The sequence below is a fragment of the Callospermophilus lateralis genome, chromosome 11 (assembly GCF_048772815.1).
Source record: "Callospermophilus lateralis isolate mCalLat2 chromosome 11, mCalLat2.hap1, whole genome shotgun sequence".
Classification (NCBI taxonomy): domain Eukaryota; kingdom Metazoa; phylum Chordata; class Mammalia; order Rodentia; family Sciuridae; genus Callospermophilus; species Callospermophilus lateralis.
Genome location: NC_135315.1, coordinates 90,479,445 through 90,494,853, shown reverse-complemented (window position 1 = coordinate 90,494,853; position 15,409 = coordinate 90,479,445). Strand labels below are relative to the sequence as shown.

Below are 15,409 nucleotides of genomic sequence, written 5' to 3'. Positions count from 1 at the left end.
GTAACATATGGAGCCATGATAATATTATCAGTGAATATTCCTTAAAGATATGTAGGGGTAGAAGGCAGTAAAGATCTTTCAAAGAAGGAAAAAATTACCTGTAGTCTCATAATCTACAAGTAATTATTTTTAATAATTTGTTTTAATTTTTAATAGTTTGTTTATATGCACAAATATATTTAAAAACTCCACTTGATTCATTTTATGCAGTTTTGTGCTCTTATTTTACCCAGCTTTATACTGAGAACATTTTCCCACATTAGAATTTTTTGAAAATATTTTTTGACAGCTGCATAACATTACATTGCATTAAGTAATTATAGCCATGTGTAGCCATGAACCTGAATATATCATTTTAGGGTTTTTGTTTGTTTGTTTGTTTGTTTGTTTTTGGTTAAAGAAACTATGTAGGAGTTCTGAAGTTCTGAGAAATAATGCCTATAATTAATGCCTAGAGGTGCCTCTTTCACAAAAAAATCAGTTTTTAAAAATTCAGCAATTATTCAGAGCTTATATGCAGTCACTCTTCTAGACCTCGAGTGTATAATGATTGATTTTTATTAAAAATCCCCTCCTTTATGGAACTTTCTAGTAATTTGTTCTGAATGATACTTAATAACATGAGAATAAAATAATGTTTTGGTAATTTTATGTACTTAGATGTGATTCATTCTGAACACTGAATCATTCCACTTTCTCTGTATCCTATACCATTTTTCAGTTGGGATTGTTTAGTAATAGCTATATACTTTTTTGTTGACCTGTATTTTCAAGCAACAGTTTAGAAATTTTCATAAGTAAAATGCTGGTTTCCTTAGAATTGCAGGTAAAGAAAGGAGAAAGGAAAGGAAATAATTGAAAATTTTTCTCAAAAAACCTCAAGACCTGGAGGAAATTTTAAATGATCCTTCTAATGCATCTCTTCATTATACAGTTGAAGAAACTGAATTCTCCTGATGTAAAGTGGCTTGTCCACTGTCACATAGCTAGTACTATATGACAGCTCAGCACTATATTATATGTAGTCCATATTGTTTTGAAATTCAAGAAATATTTGGGTTGTCTGTATACCCAGGCCATGAAGTACACAAAATTAAGATGATTCCTTAAGCTAAAGAATCTGTTTTCTTTTTAAACATGAAGGTGATCGAATTGAATGAGATTATAGGCTATAAATAGGTTTGGTTGCTCAATGATTTAAAGTCTTATGGTCTTTTCCATTCTTGATTTCCTTAGTTTTATTTAGCACTATTTTTTTCTTACACTTTTTTTTTTTTTTGAATGGGGAGTGTGTCTTGCTAATTCTGAGGCTGACCACAAACTCTTACATTCAAGAGGTCCTTCTGCCTCATCCTCTCAAATAGCTGGGACTACAGGCATTCTACTAGGCCTGGTTTGTACCTTTTTGTTATTTTGGAAAATATGATTCAGAGCATCCTAAAATGTTGCTTTTATCTTTGCTCTCATTTGCCCTTCTTCAGCTGGTGTTTAGGTTAGTCGTTATAATCTTTTTGTTTCCATGGTTAGGCCACCAAAGTTTTTCTGTGGTAGTTTATATAGCTTCTTGTTTATCATCCATAAAGAAATATTAAAAAGGCTTAATGACAGCCCTGCAAAGAACAAATAGTCACCATAATTAGAATTATTTGGGATTTCTTCCATTTTCTACAGGAAAAACATAAAAATCACTTTTTATAGTTATTTTTAAATACTATAGAGATTACCAGATTACATATTTTTGTAACATTCTCTTTGAGGTATGTGCATTTTCACGTTTGTTTTTCCTCTCATTAAAAAACACTTGTCAGTTTGGCAATTTCATTTGTTCATGCTTTAAAATTAATGTTCTAGGATTGTGAAATACAATGAAAAAGGACCTAAAAATACATAGAAAGCAAATTAGTATAATGAAAGGTTGGATTTGGAGTCAGATACTCTAGTTCTGTTTTGTTTTGCCACTGATTATAATATTGATCAGGTAACATTGATTTTTTAAAATATTTTTTTTATTTCTACAAAATACATTAATTTTGTTTATATACTTTTATGGGTCCTGAGGGCCTCGCATGTGCTAGGTGAGCGCTATACTGCTGAACCACAACCCCAGCCCCTAACAAATTGATTTTTATATATCAGCTTCTACATTTTTGTCTCAGTAAGATATTTTCTGACCTCTCCCCACAGTCCCACAAATTGAATTTCCATTGTATGCTGTCTTTAATGCATATACTTTCTCTTCAAAGCACTTTTTATAACTTGAATGTACATATTTCTTTTTGTTTAATATTATCTTTCTTACTGGATTGCAATTCATGAGAGTTCATATGTGTTATTTATCACTACATGCCCTGTCATAGCTCATGATAGGCAGTCAATAAATATTTGTTAAATAACTGAACTATATACTTACAACCAGACATAAATCCAATTTTTATGCTTTCCAGGCATAAAACTACAACACATCTCTTTTGGAAGTCCTTTTTAAAGAAAATCAGGACAATACAGTTTCCTATAACACAATACACCTCTTCTCTCTCTTCTCGCTGTCCATATATGTATATATGAACGATTGCCAGGCTTAAGAAATTGCTGTAACCCTTATTTCTCACTCCATTTAATAATAGAGTTTGGCATTATACTGTGAAGTTCTACTTTTGGGGCCATGTGTTTCACTGATGTCTATCACAGTGCCTGGCATGTAGTAAATAGTCAATGTACACACAAAAACCTAAACAGACTTCAATTAGTCATTTATTTTTGAAGGAACATTATAAAAACTTGGCATGTTTTTATATATAACATTTTGAAAATGTATTGTTTTATTGAAAATGATCATTTATAAAATTATAAATATTGAACTTAAGGAACTCAATATATTTATATTCAGTTGTTTATTCATGTTCTGGTCAAGATAAGACATTTACTTGTGATCTGGTCTACTTTTGAAAGATAAATATGTGAACATAATATCTTTCCAGTACATCTTGCAACTATTTCTGTGACTACATATGTTAACACTTTTATAATTAGCTTCCAAATGACAAAGACAGATGGCTGTAGTCTGAATTTTCAGCATGTTTTAGAATAAATGTTTTCTCAGTAATTTAAAGTGCATTATTTCAGCATCAAATGGTTATCTAATTGATTCAGATTTTTTGCTTATCTGCTAGCTTGCCATTTTTCAAATTTAAAATAAAACTAAATAGCTATAAATAATTGAATACATGATACAATCTTATCCCTTTCACATTTTTATAAAACAATAGTCTTACCAGAAAGCTATTATGGATATTATTTTTTATGAGAAACTTTTTGTTCTGTTTTGGTTTTCTTGGTGGAGGAGGGAGGTTATAGTGAGAAGGATTATTTTTATGTTCGTATTCATTTATTAGCCATTTTTTTAGTTGGTCTATTTAATAGTTACAGTAATTTCAATCATATATTTCCTCTTTTTAAGGAACAAAGAAATTCACTTTGTCTCATTCTTTTATCTTTCACCTCTTAAGAGTGATTCAAGTAATTTGAAAATTGGTCATTTTAATTTTGAAACCATGGAACATTTTAATAAAGTAGAATTAGGTATGCCTTTTATATGATCTTGCTTAGTGTGGTGACTTTTCAATAAAAGATAAATTATCCTTATAAAAAATTCAACGTAGGGGCTGGGGATGTGGCTCAAGTGGTAGCGCATTCGCCTGGCATGCACGCGGCCCGGGTTCAACACCACATACAAACAAAGATGTTTTGTGTGCTGATAACTAAAAAATAAATATTAAAATTCTCTCTCTCTCTCTCTCTCTCTCTCTCTCTCTCTCTCTCTCTCTCCTTCTCTCTCTCTCTTTCTTTCTTTTTGCCGCAGTCCGGCTACAGCAAACTAGCCGGAGGATGACGACCAACTTGTGTACGTTGATACAGCAGGAATGGGAGCCGTTTATTGTAGGACAGGAGCGGTATTTATACATTCCACACAGCTTATCTAATTAACATAAACTAGATACAGCAGTCAACCAATCAGGAATCTCCACACTTAATGGCTCACTGGCGTTATTTCACAAACCACTCCCTCTGGCAAAATGCCAGGTGCCCATCCAGACTTGTTTACAGACTCTAACATCTTTTTAAAAAATAGATAAAAAATCCAACATATATTTATTTAATATTGCTCTAGGCTTTTAATATATACAAGTAGGGAGGAAAAAAAGTCCTTGCCCTCATGGGGTTTACCTTCTGGTTAATTTTTCTGAAAAAGTAATATGACTCATATAATGAGTAGTATAGGCCTAGAACAGTATCTTTAATTATGTTTGTAGAAGTGATTCATTCTAAATACTATAATGGAACTATTTCTACTTTTTATTCCATATCTGTGTGCTTCTTTTTTGCATTTAGTAACAGATATTCGTATTTTGAGGGTTTTTTGTTTGTTGTTGTTGTTGTTATTTTGTTGTTGTTTAAATCAAACTTTCCATTCTTCATTTGTCTATCTTTCATTTTGTGCTGATGGTTGAACCTGGGCCCTGTGTGCTTGCTAGGCAAGCACTCTACCACTGAGCCACATCCCCAGGTCTAAGTCATTCTTTCTATAATGCAAAAATAATGTTTTTTCCTTTGTTATATATTTGACACTTGAATAAATATTAGATATAAATTATTGATATAATCTAACACTTGGAATTTTAAGCAAAATCTTCATCTTTGCCTTGATAAATTTTGCTGACTAAATATATTCTGATGCAGAAACGTGATATTTCAAGAAGTTTCTGAAATTGAGTATAAATATTATAAATGTCATTATTAGTATTTATTTTTTGGCATTGCATTCTCTCTAAGGGATGTTTTTAAATAATGCTCCTGGATTTCTGATTCTATTTATAGATAAAGTATTTGCCAATATTCCTAGTTAGTTTATTTTTAAGAATGATCTGCTATGCTCCAAGTAGTTCAAGTACATTCCAGCAGCTTAATAATGTGAAAATAGAGGCAACTGGTCGTGCACCTGTTCCTCAACACAGTGGGTAGTTACTAAATAACTGGGAAAAACGTTAAATGTGATATATTTTTATACTCTGTAAGTATAATCATGAGCTATTTCTGACTTATGAATTAAATATCTTTATTAAGGGAATAGAGCTTGTTTATATGCTTTTCTTCATCTACAGCACATAATTTAAGTATAAAATGTTATTTATAAATAATGTATTTGCCACATATTTTGATAGTAACATTAGCAAGATTGCTTTAGTACTTTAGATAATAAGAAATTTATTTGCTATCTTTGTAAGTGGTCTGGTTAATAGTTATGGTAATTCTAGGCATATATTTCCTCTTTTTAAGGCAGAAAGGAACTTACATGTGGTCTTCTTTTTTCTCCTCTTAAGAGTGATTCAGGAGCTCAAATTAACTTTAAGTCTTTGTCAGCAGTTGCTTTATATAAAAATCAGAAAACTTACTGTATTTAAAAAAATACAGTAATAGCTCAGCAATATATCATTTGCCTAGCATATACAGGGCTGTGGGTTTGATCCTCAGTACTACATAAAAATAAATAAAATAAAGGTATTGTGTCCATCAAAAAAAATTCTTAAGAATAAATAAATAAAATATAAGTGAGCAATAGGAAAAATACCTGTAATCTGAACTCCAAATGTAAACAAAAGTTGTTAAGGTTGTAGTTTTCCAGAATTTACCTATGCCTATGAATATAATGATGTTTAAATTCATACTGGATATAATCATTGAAAGCTATGAGCCTGAGACTTGCCTTATCTTTTAAAAAATGAAGTGTAATTTTCCTTTCATGAAAAGAAATAGATATGCTACAATACTACTTTATACCTGGTATTATATCACAAAGTCTTTAATAGCAATTGTTTGCATTGGCATTTTTAATATAAGTTCACCATAATTAGTTCTAGTGTTACCTGGTATATAATGTGTACTTCTGATTTTAGGTGGTAAGAAAATATTTTAGGTCTTAAAAAACTTTGGATAGTATAGTAAGAAAGTTTTTACCTTTTTCAGTTTTCTTTCTGCTTATGATAATGAAAATCTGTTTGATGCTTGTCTCTCTTTAACAGTCTTTTATTTTTTCCATTTTTTTTCATAGCCTTCAGCAACCTCTTACTAAAATTTCAATAATAGATTTATCATTTCTTTTATTTTCAACTTATCTCTTAAAAGAAATAACAAGTGATATTAACTTTCAATTTATGCCAGAGATTACATCTCCTTTTAAAATAAATTTAAAGAAAATACAGTGTTTAAAATATGTTAAGTAAATGATAATGTATCATTGACTAGGGTTTGGTACAAATTCTGATGATGACAGACAAATGATAAAGGGTAGAAAACACTGCTGTTTAAAATTTTAAGTTACTTGCAAGTTTTTCCCACTATAAATATGGTTGCAGTGAGCATTTGTATAGCTAATAGGCTAATTATCTTTTTTGTATAAAAGATAATTATAGACAATATCTTTTGTATAAAGTAGTAGAACAGAACAAGTGTGTTTGGAGTTTCTTGGTTTTGTGTGTATTTTCATATTATTTTAAATCTAGAGATTATACTGTGAATGAGAGTTCCTCTATTCCCCTATTCTAGTTATAGAATAGTTATTCCCCTAATTCAGCTAATTTCCTCTTCTTTAGACTTGACATGTTCATTTCTTACCCCTCAATATTTAATAAGTTCATTCACAAGTACCTAGTTTTACAACCTTTACAACCCAAATATTCAATCCAATAGTTATTCTGAAACTGTGAAGTCATCTATATTATTATCATCGTTTTAATTTGGTGATAGTTTAATCTTTTAAAGAAAGTGATCCCAAAGAAAAATTATCATTGATGTTAATGATTCTTTTTTCCTGTAGCTTGCCCAGTTTCGACAAAGAAGAGCTCGATTGGATGGACAAAACCCTCATAAGAAGCCAAAAAAGAAGAAAACCTCAAGCAGTAAAAATGATGTTCATGGCTTGAATATTGATCAATCAAAGAGTGAGGAGATGTTCATAAATAGTTCTCAGGGTGTTGGATCAGCCGTGATGCCTGAATCCACAATAATGAGAACTCTAAACAATGAAGAAATGCTTAAGCATGAGCAGATCTTTTCTGTTGATGTAAGTATTCATCCAGATTTTAAAACATTCTACCTCTAACTAGAAAGTAGTGGCAGTGAAAAGTCATTAACATCCACCTGAGGGAAGCTTGACAAAGTCATTGACTTTTTAGCATCAAGAACTGATGATTCTTTTAAAGAACTTGAACTTTTCTGATGGCATGTTAAGGATTTACTTTTATTTAAAAGAGTTACATGAATTAGAGGAATGGTGTCTTTGATGCTTTTGGCTAACAGATGACATCTACTATATATGTAAAAGTTCTTGGTACTTTTGTATTTATAACAATGCTTTGTGATAAATTTTATATGCATTATTATAAGTCATTATAATTCATAATGAAATGAAATTTTTAAATATTTGGATAATTTTTACTAGTTTTTTAATAGTATTTTTGTGAATTTTCTATCATTGTTACTAACAGCAATGTCTTAGTAAAGCAGAATTTTTTTTTTGTAAAGTATGATATTTAGCAGGGGAAAATGTCATAATTGTAATCATGTTTTACTTTTGTTGTAGCCAGAAAGTGAGATTTCAACCACAGCAGATGATTACATTTCGGAGGTAAGACTAACATATCCCAATTAAAAATGTCATAGATAAAATTGATACTTTTTTTAAATTATTGATTGTTTGTACTTTATTTCTTATAAATTTATATGCTTCTGTATATATTTAATATAATTTAAGGTAACATAATATAATATAAATGGATTGAAAAACTGAAAATTATATTTTACTGCTGTATCTTTTTCCAGTGGTTAGCTAAAGTCTTAACTGTTTGAATTGCTTAATCCTTAATTATATAGCAGCCCTAATTTGGTTTTTAGGAAAGTGAGTCTGCATTTCTAGGATCCATGACCATTTTAAGATAGCCATTAGCACAGTAAAAATTTTATAATTTGTATGATTTTTATAGTAATGCGTAATGCTTTTTACAAATGTTTGACTACTAGTGTGTGTGTGTGTGTATATATATATACACACACACACATACATTTATATATATAAATGTTTATTGGAATTAATTATTGGAATTAATGTTGCTGTAGTGTTGTGTGTGTGTGTGTGTGTGTGTGTGTGTGCATGTGTGTTACTGGGCATTGAACTCAGGGCCTTGTACATGCTAGGAAAGCACTTTGTCACCAAGCTACATTCCCAGCCCTTTTTCAGTTTTATTTTAAGATAGATTCTCACTAAGTTGCCCAGGCTGTCTTTGAACTTGTGATCCTCCTGTCTCAGCTTCCTGAGAAGATGGGATTAACGGTGTGCATCACCATGCCTGACAATGATGATTTTTATTTTAGGTGATAAACTACAAAATAGGCATTGGTCTCTTAAGAAATACCTGCCTTCTTTATATGTTTGCAATAAGTATCACTTTGTTATCTTATTCTTTTTAGATATGATTGTCATTTTTTGCTCCCAGATTTACAGTACATGGAAAATTATTCTTTACTCTGAATGTTTAAGCAACTTAGTATATTTCATAAGTCTGAATTTATTGTAGGCTTTTTATAGAAAAAAACTATGTTTTTTAAGAGAGAGAGAGAGAGAGAATTAATATGAATCTTTTTTGTAGATGGACACAACACAATGCCCTTATTTTATTATTATTTTTTAATGTGGTGCTGAGAATCGAACCCAGGTCCTACCCATGCTAGGCAAGCACTCTACCACTGAGCCACAATCCCAGCTTGAAAAACTATGTTCTTAAATTAACATATTACAGTTTTTATTTTTGTTGTTTGAGTGTGGGTGTGTGTTTGTTACTGGGGATTGAACCCAGGGGCTCTCTACCACTGAGCTACATTCCCAGCTGTTCTTATTTGAAACTGACTTGCTAAGTTGCTCAGGCTAGCCTTGTACTTGCAAAACAGAATTATCTCAACTTTATCCATGGTGTGGTTCTCTGAGGACCTGCCTCTGAACATCTGCCAAGAAAATGCTCCAGCAGAGCAAAATCTTGAAAGTCATTCACAAAGACATTTTTAAAATTTGCCTTGAGCTTTTTTCTGAGCTGGCACAAAATAAAGAAAACTACAGGGAAAAAAGTCAGAGGCATTCTCTTAAACTCTCTAAAACCTGGAAGCTCTGAGGACTCCCAATAACTACTGATGCCTTTCTGAGCTGCTTGACTATTATACCTCCCAGTCTGGAGGTGAGATCACTTTTCTGTCAAAAATGTCTGTTGCCTGAAGGAGCCTCAGGTCTCATCACTGATGAGAGCAAAGATCAGATAGCAACTCTGCTTTTGTGGAGTGGAGAAACAGGGCTTTCAGGTTGTATATTGATGAGTATTGTATGCTGTAGCTTGGGGAATTTGGTGGGAAGGCCTGCAACTAACTAAAGATGAAGATGAGAAGAATGAAATGGAGGAGAGTGAGGTGAAGTTTGAGAACTCTTCTGCAAACTTATGAAAAAAATCTTAGATAAGAAGTTGAGAATCTTAGTTATGAAGGTTTTGACAATCCTCCAGTAGGCTGTCTTCAACCTGCTGCATTGTGACTAGCACTCAGGGCTGAACAGCGAACTCAGAGCAGATCATAACAGCCCAGGCACTTCAAGACAACTCTACAATGGGCAACATGATGGCCAGAAAGTACGATGGCGATAGATCCTAACCAACTCATTGTGGGGCATTATAAATATGTTTAAACTGAATTAGAGGAGAACTAACTGAATATTTGCTTTAGAGGTATTAGATATAACTATTATACTGGATAAGTAATTTATGTAATACTGATAACATGATATTTGACATGATCATTGATGATATTTACAAATATTCATCTTATTACACTGTTACTTCAAAATAGAAATTTTAGTGTGTACTACAATCAGAATGTGTCATTTCTGAGTCATGAAAAACTAATTGAAATTTAGAAGTATTATAATTTGAAAATTATCACAAGTGACTTTATATCTAGAATTAGTATTCCTACATTCTTGTGGTTTTTCACCAATTACAATAATGTGTTAACAAAAGTTGTTTTTTTGCCTTCCATTTAGCTTTATTTCTCAGAGATTATTCTTAGAATAAAAGTAGAGCAATCAAACTGATTTTTTAAAAGTCTCTTAGTTAGGACCCTCTCCCCCCCTTTTTTTATATTTGGCAGTTGTGGGTATTGGGCCTTGCACATGTTAGGCAGATGCTCTACAACTGGGCTACATCTTCAGTCCTAGTATTTTTACTTTTTAATGTGTCATGGCTCATACAGATTTAATCCTAACATTCTGACTAGACATTCTGACTAGTCTGTCCTACATATTTCAATGTTAACAATTTCATTCTCCTGGGTTCTATTAACATAGAATTGTGAAGGCTTAAGATATGGGCAGGAATGTGGGCAGGAATGAAGTTGGTTTTTGTACTCTTAGTGGTAAAAAGGCAATTAAATGATTAATTGATAAGAATTTAATTTCCCACTCCTTAAACCCTATATACATATTCTATCATCCTCCTTTCTCTTACTACAAAATATCTGTTCTACAGACAAGTGGTGATATGTTAAAGAAAGCCCCCACATCTGTCTAGATTGGCATGACTAGCAGTAGTACTATCGCCAGAGGAAAGTTCTTAGGGGAGTGTTCTTTACCACTTTATTTCCCTTTGCTTGCTTACTAGCCTTTAATAAAATTTATACCAGTAAATGGTTTTATTTGAAAATAAATAAGGCTTAATTTAAAAAATATATTTAGCTAATTTTAAGGAAGCATTTTGTAAAAGAAGATCTAGTAACTTGAAGCTTTTAGTTTTCTTTCTGAAGACTAAATAGGAACTACACTTAGAACTTCAGTTAACTTAAATGAAAGTGTCTTTTGCATTGTAAGAACTTAGATGTTTGAGGAATGATTGGCATTTTATATGCCTCTTAGATACTTCAGTTAAATATAATTACCATATTTGTTTTGCTATTAAGGCATTTTCCCTAGATGTAAAAGATACACAGTTAGTAGAAATATTATTGTTAGGTAAATAAAATTTGGTCTATCATAATATATCAGGAAATTGTTTTTATACAGGTAAATGATTGCTGTAATGTGGTGAAAACAGGAAAGCCTACCAATTTATTAATGGTACAGTATATAAAACTACTCATGATACTAATATTTTTTATTATTTAAAACCATTTGACTTACTAACCAAGCTTTCTCCTGTATGTAATTCTTTCTGTATGTGATTTCTAAAAGTTACTAGATCTTCTTTACTGCTTAACAAAACAAAGTTACCTCATTTTTATTATAACATGGAATTGGAACAAAATTTGCAGATATGCTGTTTAGGGGTAATATCACATTAATAGCAAACCAGATTACCATAGAAGTGAACTTCAAAGTGAAGAGTGATGTTTTAAAGTGAATTTTGCTATGGAATTCAATATTCGAATTCCTCTCAGGAATGTTGCTAGTACTGAATTATTAAAAATATTGGATTAATTTAGGAAGAAGAATTTGGTGTCATTGATTCTTATTCTGAACAAGGCGCACACTATAGTGAGACTCACCTAGAGTTGATAGAAAACGAATTAGTTGGAAAATCTGAACACGAGCCCGAAGAACTGAACAGAGAACTGGAAGAAATGAGGGCCACCTATGTGACTGAAGGATTGCTTCAGGTACATTTACCTTCTGTGGCCTTTGTTTGCTACCCACAAAAACAAAAACAGAAATTTTTTTTTAATATTTATTTTTTTTTAGGTGGACACGATATCTTTATTTTACATTTATGTGGTGCTGAGAATCAAACCCAGTGCCTCATGCATGCTAGGTGAGTGCACTACCACTTTAGCCACATCCCCAGCCCTCCAGGAAATCTTAATGATAGTTTATTTATTTAATGAGAATTACAGGTGTTAACTTAAGATTATCTCATTCACGAGAAAAATGGGGTTCATGCACATAGTATTAAGAATCCCATTTTACACCTAGAATTCAACTAATAGGGGTAACATGTATGTTACTTTGTTTATTTAACTTATTAAGATAGAGTAAAATAACTTTAGCGATTTCAGGACAGATGTTTTTCTAATGATCCTGAAAGAAAATTGTGGTATAAATCATATTTTTTTAAAAAATGATGACTTAAACCCATTAAGAATGTCAGCAAGTCCCTGTAAATATTATCTGCAGTTAGAGTGAGATCTCTTGTATTAAGTAATCAGTTATGAATCAAGATGAAAATGGGATATTAATGAGGATGACAGAATAGATTTCAGTTTCATCCTCTCCAAAAACAAGTTGGTGGTGTTGCCCGGTAACAGATTGGGGGAGCTCCCCAATATAAAGGCATTTGCTTCTAGAATTAGATATATAGAAAAGCCAGAATAAGTGAAAATTTTTTGCATGTGCACATTAATTTCTTTCAGATTGATTTGGAAGTAAAACAAATTTCTTAAAGCTCATAGGTTTCAAATGTGGGAGATAGCATACAAATTGTAAGAATTCCACTAATGTGTTTTGAATCTCATATTTTTAAAAAAGTTGCTTGTAACAATGATAATCAGTTTTATGTAAAATATAAGCCTAGAATGTAATTATTTTCACTGATTTCCTTTAGTTACAAAAATTTGAAGCAGTAGTTAAACAAAGAGATGGTATTATCACACAGCTCACCGCCAATTTACAACAGGCAAGAAGGGAAAGAAACGAAAGGGTGAGAAAATTTTTAGAGTTGACAGAGCAAAGTCAAAAATTGCAGATTCAATTCCAACAAGTAAGTATTACAAGTAGAACAAGACTTACTCGATTTTTATAATGAATTTTTAATTTTTTTCACTTTCTAGAACAAATCTGTTATAAAGCCATTTGTTTATCCGTACTGGAAAAACTAGTGAATAAGTGTTACATTAATCAAGAATTTAATTTATACTTCTTGGGTAGTTTCTTGCTGTTGTTTTCTTTGTACTTCTTCCCTGTCTCTATTTAAAAATTCTACAAAGTCTTATCAGGTGTATTTTTGCAGAAATTTAACCTGCAGTTACACCCTACTTTTTCCAACCCTGGTATGGTTTTATGTTAATTAGGTTCTCAATTATAACTAGACTGACAACTGGATATATTCCATTTATCTTTAGTTGGAACTATAATCTAATTGCGTTAAACAAAAGGGAGGAATTTAAGGTAAGAATACAGGCTTGTTTATAGAACTTAAGGGCAGAAATACAATCAGAACTCTGAGAGAAATTGGAACTAGAGTTTGAAAAGTCATCAAGAATTCAGGAAGAACTTTCAGTCCGCATTTTTTTTTTGCCTGTCTGCCTGTCTTATTTCTCCTATTTTCTCAGCTTTATTATGTGAAATGTAAATTCTTTGGCTCATTACCCAAAGTGCACATGACCTATCAGCATGTTGACAGCATGGAAAGATGTTGACTGAGATAGTAAGCCTATGAAGTGAGCATAGTTTCCAGAGAACCCCTGTGGGCTGAGGGTACAATAAAGTGTCACTTCAAAATTTAATATTTTGAGATTTCTTTCTATTTTCAAGTTACAGGCTAGTGAAACTCTACGAAACAGCACTCACAGTAAGTCAGCTGCAGAGTTACTGCAAGCCAAACAACAGATTCTCACTCATCAACAACAGCTTGAAGAACAAAACCATCTATTAGAAGATTATAAAAAAAAGAAAGAAGACTTCAAAATGCAAACTAATTTCTTACAGGAGAAAATTAAAGTATATGAAATAGTATGTGTATCTTAAGGAAGTCAACCTACTTGTAGCAGCTTTGTAATTAACTTTAAAGTTTTTAATGGAGGTGTTTATCTTTTTTTATGCATATGCACCCAAAATTTCACAATTGAGACAAACTCTTTGAGTATATAAAATAATATATTTCAAAAACATTGAGAATTTCGTAGTAATAGTTTTAAAGATGATACTACTCATTACTCTGCTCCTTAAAAGTGATCTGCCTATGTTAAACTAAAGTCTCAGGAGAATCTATTTTTATAACTAGGATTTTTATCCTTTTTCCTCCAACTAAATGTATTTCTTCTTATTTTAGCCATGATTATAAAATTATGAAAAAGAAATTTTGTAAATTTAAACTAGAAAAAAATGTGGTTGATTCTTTTTATTCACTTGAGTTATATTCCAGTTTGGGGGAATTATTTAGTCAATAAGTGCTCCTGGTAGGAAATGTATCACATGGATTGTAATCTTTAATCTTAAAAGCAATTCATGCTAGTAGATTCCATTTTTTTGTTTGTTTTTTTGAGAAGTTGAAGTTTAGATGTGATTTGCCTAAAGCTGCCCCATTAACAGGTGCCAGAGTTGAAATTCTGAGCTCCTTGCACTACACTGCACTCTGATCCTTGCCATCTCTGTCCTCTTTTTTGCTCTGTGAGAGCTGAAAAAAGGCAGTGTGATCACCGTGTTTGAATGTAGCTGAACATCATTTTACAGTAAGTCAAATTTCTTTCCATCACTCTGTGTGTGTCTACAAATGTCTATGAAAGCAACATTGGTATGGATTTGTGGGTTTCAAATAAATTTGAGCAAGTAGGCAAATACAGAATCTGGGAATAATGAAGATGGAGGATACATATAATACAGCATATTTTATAAACTTAGAAAATTCTGCAGGAAGTTGAGAAATTACCAAGACAAGAATATTGTTTGGATAACAAAAGCCTTAACTAGCACTTATTAAGTACTTACTCTATAACAGGCAGTATTCAAAGCCTCTTACACATATTAATGCATTGAATCATCACTACAACCCCATGAGATAAGGGTACCTTTATCATTTACAAATGATGGTACCAAGACAATGCAAGATGAAGGAAATAATCCAGGTGCAGAAGTGATGTATTGATAGAGCCAGATTTCAAAGCTCAGTTATCTGACTCCAGAGACTCCTCTTTGAAAAATAGGAAATGTACAAATTAAAATTATGAGAAGGGCATGCTTTTCAACTAAGGTAATTTAAAGATTATGCAAGTGTTTACAGAATACCTATTCTGTAGTAACCCTTGCAAAAGATATATGACGGACCTTAAGATGTCCCCTTTCTTCACTGAACCCATGGAGAGGTGCGCCATGTACACAATTACCACAAAATAAAAAGTAAGTGCAGGTAACAAGTGTTATGAATGTTTTGACGAGGTCTGATTTATGAGGAAAAGATTCAGGGTAGACATCAGCAGGGAGGTAATATTTGAGATAGATCTATAAATTGGAATTATGTGTTATTTATATTTTGTTTACCCATAAATTGGTATAATATATGGAACATAATATATGGAACAGCTATTCAATACCTATTTGGTAATCAAGAGAATTGTTTAT

General features: G+C 31.7%; 1 protein-coding gene across 1 annotated transcript in view; it reads left to right on the top strand.

Moving 5' to 3' along the window:
- The window catches only part of LOC143410672 (A-kinase anchor protein 9-like), a 69,731-nt gene that overhangs the window by 13,329 nt on the left and 40,993 nt on the right, over window positions 1-15,409 (top strand). Inside the window, 6 exon segments of the mRNA XM_077110648.1 lie at window positions 6,872-7,117; window positions 7,637-7,681; window positions 11,144-11,197; window positions 11,563-11,736; window positions 12,678-12,833; window positions 13,607-13,804. Of these exon segments, the coding sequence (XP_076966763.1) occupies window positions 6,872-7,117; window positions 7,637-7,681; window positions 11,144-11,197; window positions 11,563-11,736; window positions 12,678-12,833; window positions 13,607-13,804 (873 nt within the window).